At 42.4% G+C, this 10,864-nt stretch overlaps 2 protein-coding genes across 3 annotated transcripts; one reads left to right on the top strand and one right to left on the bottom strand.

Annotated features, from left to right (window-relative positions):
* Positions 1-619: 619 nt before the first annotated feature.
* lrwd1 (leucine-rich repeats and WD repeat domain containing 1) lies at positions 620-8,672 on the bottom strand. Of its 2 annotated transcripts, XM_058087236.2 has the most exons (17): positions 8,663-8,672; positions 8,257-8,339; positions 7,561-7,647; positions 7,258-7,492; positions 6,980-7,099; positions 6,776-6,922; positions 5,401-5,472; positions 4,979-5,320; positions 3,652-3,766; positions 3,465-3,559; positions 2,940-3,150; positions 2,792-2,864; positions 2,468-2,611; positions 2,289-2,392; positions 2,061-2,219; positions 1,161-1,270; positions 620-1,082 (listed from the first exon to the last, which is right to left on the bottom strand). In XM_058087236.2, exons 3-17 carry the CDS (start codon positions 7,638-7,640, stop codon positions 930-932), a joined length of 2,160 nt encoding a protein of 719 aa, XP_057943219.2. In that variant the 5' UTR covers positions 7,641-7,647; positions 8,257-8,339; positions 8,663-8,672; the 3' UTR covers positions 620-929. The 2 variants fall into 2 exon arrangements, with proteins under 2 accessions (XP_057943219.2, XP_057943218.2); XM_058087235.2 differs by lacking the exons at positions 8,257-8,339; positions 8,663-8,672 and adding an exon at positions 7,941-8,047.
* On the top strand, positions 8,672-10,641 carry alkbh4 (alkB homolog 4, lysine demthylase). The gene is made up of 3 exons (XM_058087348.2): positions 8,672-8,833; positions 9,195-9,383; positions 9,465-10,641. The coding sequence occupies exons 1-3, from the start codon at positions 8,735-8,737 to the stop codon at positions 9,984-9,986; spliced, it is 810 nt and encodes a 269-aa protein (XP_057943331.2). The 5' UTR covers positions 8,672-8,734; the 3' UTR covers positions 9,987-10,641.
* The last annotated feature ends 223 nt before the right edge of the window (positions 10,642-10,864 follow it).

Raw genomic sequence — 10,864 nt, 5'->3', positions numbered from 1 at the left:
CTGAAATGTTGGTAATAAAAAAAATAAATACAAATTAAAAACACATAAATAGGACACAAAAATGAGTACAGGAAAAAAAACATCACATTGGGCCTGCCAGGGATGAGGTTGTTGCCACATGTCTATTTTTGGCACAAAATTGGAACCTTGACTATCTTGACAGCTTCCAGTGTTACTTGTATGGCACCTAAGAGGAGATCACAGTGGAGAGGGCACCATCATGATCTGGGGTGCTTTTGCCTTCATTGGAACAATGGTACTTCACATTGTGCAGGGGCGTCAAATGGAAGATGGCTATGCAGATATGTTGTTGGGGGCATCCCTCCAATTGAGAACATTTGGGGATGGATGGCAAGTGAAGTTTACAAAAATCAGTTTCAAAGAGTGGATGCCCTCCGTGAAGACATCTTCACCACCGGAAACATTCTCACTAGCCTCCTGGAAACACTGGCAACAAGCATGCCTAAAAACTATTTTTCTGGTGCTTAACAAGAATGGCGTAGCTATTCATTACTGAGTTCTTTTTGGAATATTTCTCTCTATGACAGAAACACATCAGTGCTTTTGAGGATGCTCGTCAAAGATACTCAGGGTAATGAGGAAAAAGCAGTTGTTTCACTGTACAATATTGTCTTTATTGCTTGGCAGCCGCATTTCTAATATTTTTGGCAAAATGATTGTGTCACATAGTGACAATTCCTTGGTACAATTTGCATAATTTATGTCTAAATTGTGACATTTTTACATCAGTATATCTCGTACTAAAAAGAATGTGTGTAAAAAAACAAAATAAAAGTTTGTTTTTACTGTAAGTATGCATGTTTACATAGCACAGAATAGGGTGTAACATTTCACTGAATTCTTACATACCAACATTTGGTACTCTTTAACAAAAAACAACATAGCCTCTAAATGAAATTATTCAATCTTCACAATGACTCCCCCCTCTTCCACACCATCACCATGTTCTTGTCACTGAGGGCCACCAGGTACTGGAGTTCGGAGTCCATGGCCACGCTGTTGATGGACGGGCCCTCCATCTGGTCAAGACCCTTGCGGACGGGGTTGGGCCACTGGAGCACCTGGCCAGAAGAAAAGCTCGTCTTAACTGATCATGGGGATGTGCGAGGGAGGACGGTTCCTGTGTGACTAAATGTTACCTCGGTGGGTTCAATGGGTGTTCCTTCCTGGAAGCCATGCTTCTGGACATCAGTGACGTGGTACGTCCACAGCCTACCCTCGTTGTCTCCGCACACGATGTAAGCTCGGCCTTACGACAAAATGAAAATTAACTCAAAGAATTATAATTTTTTTTTACTAAAAAGTGGGACTAAGTGGGAAGGCAGTAGTGTCCATACATACAAACGTTTGACATGCTAACCATCGGCATACAGTGATGACACAACAGATTCTTATACAATTTGATAGACACATCTTTTCAAATGCTGATATATCATACAATACATGTGCAACACACATTATATATACAACTTCAAAAATAAAAAAATATACAACTGATTAAAATATAGAGCTGTCAAATGACTAATTAATGAATCATGATTAATCACCATTTTCAACAGTGTGAAATGTGCCAAATAGTCTTGACAGCCTAACCACTCATTTTGTACATTAACGGTCAGTTTGGACTCTTTTGGAATAACAATCAGTCTGTGCTTACAGACTGTGTATATACATTTATACTGTATATTTTGTATTTTCATTCTTAATAGATGTGTCTGCACCTACTTCACCAAGACAAATTCCTAGTATGTGTTTGATTATACCTGGCAATAAACAATTTCTGATTCTGATTCTGAACGTCCCAAAAAGGTGCATATGTCAGAAAACATGTGTGTCACAGTTTGGTTGACAAACACTGCAGTGAAATAGCTTCACAGTAAAAGCAATAGATTGCTCAAAGCAGGAACTAAGTCATCACTATCAGAATGAATAAAACACAACTGTGCCAGTTGACCACACCCACATTCTCAGGCTTGAGAGTCGAAAGGACAAATGAGGACAGGAAGCAGACAGGAGGGGAGTGGCGGAGCAGAGCTTACCGGGGCAGGTGTTGAGAGCCAGGTAAGGAATTTCAGTGTTGGCCCAGCGCAGCTCGGCAAGGATGGCGGCTCTCATGCATCCACTCTTGTTGGGCCGCTGAGACCGCGTCCTGCTCCAGCTCCACAGGTAGATACAGCTGTGCGTGAAGTTCTTGGAGGCTGAAAACCACAAACAATTAGACAAGGGTACAGAATATTATGATTCGGGAGTACACTGACACTACTGACCCACAATGTCGTCCGTGAGAAAGCTGAGGCCGTCCACAGTGTGGTAGTCATGGTCTTTGTCTTCCTTCTCGTACACGGGGAAGGTGATCTCCACTTCTTTGGACCTTCACGAGCACAGAAGACTTTGGTATGACAAATCTCAACAGTTCTGTGGGAGTCGAACTTGAAGTCTAACAGACCTCTTGGTGGCGTTGCTGGGTGCTAGTCGTGTGTTGTAACAGTGCAGGCCATCCTCGCACGCCACCAACAGGTGGGCGTCGGGCTGACCCGGGGGCATGCAGATGTGCAGCGGGGGGGCGCTGCTCTCCAACGCCAGCAGCTGCCTGGAAACACAGCAGAGAGCATCTCAATACAGCACTTCATAGCACAAAGTCATCTTTCCCTCCAGTATTATGTCACATATATTCATTTCATTCATTGTGGCGGTCACAAACAACGGCCCGGGTCTGCCAGAGAATAACAAAGGATGAACATAGTTTTTAAAACAAAGTTGAAACACTCACACAACTTTAAAGTTGTAGCTGCTATCCACACCTCCGATGTCCCACAGGACTATCCTGTTGTCGTACGAGCCCGCTAGAAAACAAGAAGGCCTTTAGTCTCTCGTGAAACAGTTGTCATTTTAATATGTGAGATGAGGAGGCCGCTCACTAAAGAGGAAGTTGCCCCGACGGTGGTTGAAGCGAAGCACCGACAGCGCTTTGCGGCTGGCACGGAACTCCCCGTAGGCTACGTTGTATTTGGGGTGAATCAGCTTGACCAGGCCTCGCTTTCCGCCCGCCGCCAGGATGCTGCAGGGCTGCGCCGAGGCCCCACCCCCTCTGGACATCAGCACTGTGGACCAGCCCAACGTAAAGAACTCCTGTGGGTGAGGAGCAAAGGTCTGGTTAACAGACTGAGCTCCTCCGAGATTGAAACAATCACCTACAAACACCTTAACAAAATCTGATAAAAAATGTGTCCTTTTAAATGCTCATATTTCAATACATACATAAATAAATAAATACAAAAAGTATCTATAAAAAATTATCTGTGGGCTGCTTTTTGGACAAAGGCTTTTAAATGGTTGGTGCATGAAATCAATTTAAGGGGATATCCTACCAATGGAAAAAAATCTATGCAGACTGGAGTTAATATGAAAATACAACCACTGGCACAAGCTTCCACTCTACCAACCTCTCCAGGGATTTTATACTTCTTCATGACCATGCCTGTCTCGCAGTCTATCACACACAGAGAGTCTCCACCGCAGGTTGCAACCAAGCGGCTTCCTGTTAGAAAAAACAAAAAGACCCTGTTCTTGAAGCCAACACGTGATGATAAGTATAAGTGAAGACACAACAGTGTGAGAGTCACCAAGTACCAGAAGAGTCAGGCTGAGGCTGGAAGGCGCAGGCCCACAGCTGAGTGGAGAAGTCCTCTGAGCTGTCCTGCTTGCTGTGGCACTGCAGCACGTGGAGAGGCTGCAGACGCACCGGCTGCAAAGAAGAGGGACGACACATGTTTCTTAAATATAGTGCATCACCATCCATGCATATTGACTTTACAATGCAAATACTTGATTTTTTATGTTAACTTTAATAGAAAGTGGTTTGGTGGCGCCATTAGAGGTGTCGATTCACTAACTATTTTCCAGCAGGAAGCTTTGACACGATGTGATGTGTAACTGCATGTTTTGTATGTACAATACTGTATATTGTATGCCTGTATGCCTACTTGGTTATTAATGTGTACAACTGTATCTGTGAATGGTATATTATACATTTTTAAGCATTAAAATCATTTTTAGGGCTAATGTGTGTTACACTTGTGGTACTGTTGCTTACAGTGAACTCATCCGTGCTATTAATGCTGACTGAGCAGTTTGGTCCTGATCACAATTACAACATTATTGATGCTTTGTTGTGATACATCTTTGTTACATTTCTCACTTTGATAACTTTTGGAATAAACTGCTGCCATCTCACATGATGCCATGCATTACCTAATTTTGTTGTTCTGAAACATAAACATTTTATGATCTAAGCGTTTCATTTGACAGTTTCTGCTGTATTTCCAAACGTGACATTTTTCATTGTGTGGTCAGAATCCAGCAGCTCTATCTACCTCTGCGTGCACTTTAAAATGTTGGTTGTACTATTCAACTATTGGTGCTATTAATGCTGGATGACCAGTTTGCGCCTTACCGTTACCAGCTACCAGTTGGCAATTGCACAGCTCAGATGATCCCCTTTTTGCACATTGATCCCTCTGGGAACTAGTATGGTTCTGGTGTTTTTTATGCTCTGGTTTATGCTTGTTGTATATGATTTTACTCTGTCTGTCATGTACTGTATGTCTCTGTTGGTTGTATGCAGCTGTACCGTGCCTCTAAACCAAATTTCCCCCAAAGGGAGACAATAAATTGAACTGAACTGAACTTCCTACAGTGGTTCTGTTGCTCTTGTTTATGTAAAATACTTATTAATAAAAGACCATGTGGTCATAGAGAACTACATGTTTGTTTCCAATTTCTCATGCACTACAAATCATTATTAAAAAGGTAAACAAGCAACTTTTTATACATAAAGATTTTTTTCTTTGCGCTCCAGCCACAGTAATAATAATATCAGCATTTATGTTCAATCTGTTCTAAAATGTGCCAAAACAATTGTGTTCTAATGGCCACGTTTGGAGACAAAAGTATTTACCCTTGTCTTGCTGCTGCTCTTCATCACATCATCACTCGTGTCCTTGCGTTCATCCTGAGCTTCACTGGCTGCCGTTATCTGCACAGTCCGCACATTTGAACGCCTGCTTGCCACCTCTTTCTTCGGCGACGTTGGCGTAGGGGTGGAGGAACACTGCGCCCTCCAATGGGGGCGTAAGGGAATGCCGCCAGTAATAGTTTTAAGGCGAAGGCTGGACTTGCGAGGGCTGTCCTCAACAGAGGATGCCAATGGATCGGACCGCAGCTTTTTGGGTCTCAGATGCATTTCAGAGTCTGTCGCCAAGGGAGTTTCTTGCTTCCTTTTGACAGGGGTTGAGACTTCCTGGATAACAACATGAGCACACTGCATTAAGTATCAACTATTTGTTAAGAAATAAGCTGTTACGGGGTCTTGTGTCTTACATCAGTCTTGTTGGACGTTTCTTCCTTTGCTTCCATCAGACAGCGAATATACTCTGTGGCCATGATCGCAACCTATCAGAAAAAAAACAACACGTGCATGCTATGTATGACTCTCTTTAATTTGGACAAAGCAAAAGCAATGGCAATGTTTTGATGGCACTGGAAGCTGGTTGATGCAGGCAGCTTCAATTAAAGTCAATGAGAATAGGCTTTCTTCGCCCTCTGGTGGCCGTCTTCAGTATAGCAGATAATTCAAATAGTGAATTAAAAAATTTATTTAGCATAATTTTTCAGTTAGTTGCCAGAACTAGGCCTGGGCCTAGGCCAATAATCAATTAAATGCACAATAAATGAAAACAAACTCTGTAATTTTGCCAGCCTTGATATATTGACATGTGTATGCATGTTTGGGACTTCACTTCACTGTGCGTCTGTCTCAACTCATGGGTGCTTTGGTTCTATAACAGATTGAAGAGGGTAAGTGAACACTCCTGTCAGTCACAGTCTCTTTATCCCAGTAGGGAGAGGCGGGGCGCTAGCGAGTGTGCACTCGCTGGCTTTGTGTTTGTGTGTTGTGCTACACGATCAAATACTTTTTGGTGCCTGTTGTGTATAAAACACAATCTGATGTTGATTTCAGCCCGTTGGAGCATCGTCATATTGATAAACGAGTTTGTGATAATACTATTAAATAAATAATACAAAACGGTGGCAATTACAGTATGTTTCATCTGCTGTGAAGTGCCCAAAGTGCACCACTGTGAACCACACCAAAAAGTGTACAGTGCCGCATATGTCTGGAAAGTCCGGAAAAAATGTTGACAATAACATTGTTTATCTGCAATACTTTGTTGGACAACTATTGTGCAGCATAATTTGTTATACTGGGGCGGCACGGCGGACTAGTGGTTAGCGCACAGACCTCACAGCGAGGAGGACCAGGGTTAAATTCCCACCCTCGGCCATCTCTGTGTGGAGTTTGCATGTTCTCCCAGTGCATGCGTGGGTTTTCTCCGGGTACTCTGGTTTCCTCCCACATTCCAAAAACATGCTAGGTTAATTGGCCACTCCAAATTGTCCATAGGTATGAATGTGAGTGTGAATGGTTGTTTGTCTATATGTGCCCTGTGATTGGCTGGCGACCAGTCCAGGGTGTACCCTGCCTCTCGCCCGAAGACAGCTGGGATAGGCTCCAGCACCCCCCGCGACCCTCGTGAGGAAAAAGCGGTAGAAAATGAATGAATGAATGTGTTATACTGAAAGTTTCTTTACTCCACTACAGAGAGTGAAATATGTTTATATTATGTATCTCAAAAATAATCATTTCTAAATTGAATAATAGTGTATATATTAATTTTCTTACAAATAAGATTACCTTCCACTTTGTGAAGTTGCTGACCGAACTGGGTCCGTATTTCACCTGCTGGCGTGCGGCGTTAACAAAGTCTTCCTCCAGGGCGGACAGTTTCTCCTCTGTCAAAGGATCAGGGAGACCAAAGCTCTTCTCCCAAACTGCAACAATCTATGAGACACAGTGTAAGACAACATTGTGGCTAACATTGCAAGCAAAGTTTCATACCCTGGTCCTCAGGTTCTCAGTGAACACAAAGCGAACATGGTTGGCGGTGGTGGTAATGTCTTTGCCATTGTAGCTCCTCAAATTGGGCAGGAGTGACATGAGCTTGTAATTGTCACTCACCTGTGGAGAGGAGAAGCAATATTAGCCAAAGTAGAATAGGTTAATCTTTGATTGAAAGGGCATTTTTGTAGGGCCACAACTGTACAATATAAAAAAGCAGATACAATACTGAAACTAAAAATACACATTTGTAGTTTAAACATGTATTTTCCCATTACAGTAATATAAAGGTTGTCCTCCATCTTGAGCTCCTCCAGGTTGCACAAGGACTCCAAAGAGGTGACGTCCTCCATCTGGTTGTCGCTCAGGTCCAGGTATCGCAATTCGGGCAGGACTAGGTCTTTAGGCAGCTCTTGCAGTCTGTTTCCAGACAGATCCCAGTGCTCCAGGGACTGAAGACGGGACAGCAGCTTGACCGGTAAGTCTGCACATTTCAGCCCAAGCTTGGAAAGACTGTAAAGAAATGCATTGTGAGTGAGTTTTTTCCATCATCTGCACGTGCTTCACCACAGTGTGCTTACTTTAATGTCTTAATGTCTTCAAGTTTCTTGCTTTTTGGAGAGCCTTTCTCCAGTATAAGTTTCTCTGTAATCTTCGCCATTGTTTCTCTGGAAGAAAAATCAGTGTAAGTACAGTTTTAAGATGAAGTCAAGCCTAACAAAGAAATGATGAAGACTGACCACACCCTCAGAGTACATTTACATGAACAAAGAGTCCATACACATCCACTGACCACAGTATCACATAGTAAACACGTGATCAATAGATTTCTATCATATTTAAGCAACACTTCTATTTAACTGTTTTGTTCTGAGTCTTAAACTTTATGAAAACAAACATGCCTACCGATGAATTGAATGGAATGGGCGCTGAATTGACACTCAAATGTGTTCGCCTTTACCTTTTGTTCGCTTCTGGTTTCCTTCCTTGTAAACACGCCCACGTGTGAATACAACAATACTGTTCATTCGACGATACGAGGAACATAAAGCTACTAAAGTAAAACTTACACTATATACAATATATCACATAACAGCTTTACAGTGAATATTTGTGAATAAAGACTAGCTAAGCTACTAAAACAGGGGTGGTAATGGAAACTGGCCACCATACAAGCGTAAGCTATGTGTACAGTTACAATGTAATTAATAACATTCAAGACAACGAAAGCAACATTATTTAAGTTAAATGTACTTCGAGAGACGTCGTCAACTTACCAACACAACAGAAACTTTCCCGGGGAATGAACGTATTTCCGGTGGGTGTGGTTTAAGAGGCAGGGTTTTTTTCTCTGTAAAAGCTTTATTGAAAGCAGAGCGGGGCCAACAAAACAAGTTAGCATCTTGGTATACATTCGAGATTAACAGTTATTTAAATGTGGTACAACTGGTTTTCTTCGTTCAGGCTCAATTTCTCTAAGGCTAGCTTGGCTTGCTAGCTTTTTTCCTTAACGTTATTAACACCCAAAGTGGCATTACATTGCAGTGCAATCACGTATGAAACATATTAGTATAGGAGCAGAAATCTTACAAATAGAACGAAACAAAATAGCAGACGTTTTTGGTGAGAGAATTAAACGCGGATTATCGTAGGACTGGCACCCTAAATTAGTTAGCTACCCACCATGTCCATATGGTGGCGATAGCAATCTAACAGCTTCGCTACCCGTTAAGTATTCCTGAAGAAGAGGCTGGCATGATGGTTCCGGATGTTGTTGCTTCTTGTGCTTGCAAAGGTATTCGGCACTGTCTTCTGTGTGAGGAATTGAAAGAAAGTCTCTTACAGGAAGAGAAGGTAAATCAGTGTTGTAGTGACATGTATTTTACGGACTTATTTGCTATTACGTACAAATAATTTCTTAAATGGCAAGCGACCAACGCCGTCAGGGAACAATCCCTTGTTAATGGGGTGGGCCTAATGGGATATTGTACATTCATTGCAACAAAAAACAAAGATGTGTGTTAAAATAAACATATAACAAAACTGAAATGGCCTTGACATTTAGATGGATCCACACACAAGTACTTAATCATACAACCACGGCTTGTTATTGATTGGTTTACTGTATGACAACATGCCAGTTTGCTAATAGACAGAGTGCACACAGATGATTATAAGTCACTGCCAACATAATGAAGTGTCTTTGTTCATTTAGGTTGTGCATCTTTTTTTCTATGACCCTGAGAGAAAGCTAGCTGTTCGCAAAGATGCAGAGCCTTCGTCTTTTCCCTTTCCTGGGGTGTTCCTGTGGGAGAACTTCCTATCCGAGGAGGAGGAGACAGAGCTGATAAGCAGCATGGATCAGGATGTCTGGAATCCGTCCCAGTCTGGTCGGAAGAAGCAGGTACAAGATGGTAGTTTCAAAGCAGATCATGTATCCACATAGTTTGCACTGATGATACGATTTGTAACATTGGTGTTGCAGGACTTTGGCCCAAAAGTGAACTTCAAAAAGAAGAAGGTACGCCTCGGCAGCTTCAGTGGACTTCCCAGTCTGAGCCATCAACTAGTCCTCCGTATGCAGCAAGAGGCAAATCTGTCAGACTTCAAACCTGTGGAGCAGTGCAATCTGGACTACCATCCTCAGCGAGGCTCCGCCATTGACCCCCACCTGGACGACTCCTGGCTGTGGGGGGAGCGCCTGGTCACCGTCAACATGCTGTCCGACACCACTCTAACCATGTCACTGGAGCAGGGTCTCCCTCTGTTGGGACTGGCTGAGGAGGTGAACGTTGCCGTGCTGCTCCCACGCAGATCTTTGGTGGCGTTGTACGGAGAGGCGCGCCATTGCTGGAAGCACGGCATTCTCCGAAAGGACGTCCAGCAGCGCAGAGTTTGCAGCACCTACAGAGAGCTGTCTGCAGAGTTCCTCCCCGGGGGACAGCAGGCTGAGCAGGGGGCTCGGCTACTTGATGTTGCTTTAAGCTTCAAGGGAGCTCCAGTTTAGATGCTGCAGATAAGTAAGAGAGTTAACTATTGGGCGGCATGAATCAGGTGGTAGAGTGGTTGTCTCCTTGATCATGTGGAAGTATCCTTGGGCAAGATGCTGGACCCCCAGTTGGTCCTGATGCTGCGTCATCATCACTAGGTAAATGTGCTTTGAGTGCCTTGGAGGTAGGCAAGGACTATACAAGTGAAAGACCGTTTACCATTACCATTTAACTGACACATTTGAATGAGCCCTCCAGGCACCATGGGTGTGTTTGATGTAACACATTTGAATTTTCACTATTTACATAATTTACATATTTAGTTCAAGGAACAGGTATGTTTGGTTTTCATAAATGAGAAACTATGTTTTTTATGATTAACCCAGTCCAGGTTTGGGGATGTCCAGTGGTTTTTAAACAGCACAATAGGTTTAATATGGGATAGAGGATGAAAACGGAGAGAAATGTATCTTAATGCATTTTCACAAACAGAATAAAGGTGTCACATACAGTGTTTTTATCAACATTCATGATCTGTAGATTAATCCAGTCCGCATTTGAGCTCTAGGGCCAGCGTTTTTCAAGGTCTGACATGCACTGGATGTTGGAAAAAAAAAACTTACCAATGTGCCTTTATTGCATTTCCACAAATAGAATAAAGGTTTCACAAATCAAAAACTGTTTTCATTAACAGTAGATTAACTGTAGATTGTGTATGTGTGTGTATGCATGTATGTATGTATATATATATATATATATATATATATATATATATATATATATATTGAATGTAGTTATTAGGTAAATTTTGTTTTTGCATCATTTTCTGAATGGTTATTATTCATAAAAGGTGCTTTGTGTTAAAATGTCATTATTTTCTTTGGGAAAATTTGCT

This window comes from Doryrhamphus excisus, linkage group LG21 (assembly GCF_037039965.1).
Source record: "Doryrhamphus excisus strain RoL-2023G ecotype Guam linkage group LG21, RoL_Dexc_Guam_v1.1, whole genome shotgun sequence".
NCBI lineage: Eukaryota > Metazoa > Chordata > Actinopteri > Syngnathiformes > Syngnathidae > Doryrhamphus > Doryrhamphus excisus.
The sequence above is the reverse complement of the archived record's forward strand: the minus strand, read 5'-3'. Positions and strand labels throughout refer to the sequence as shown.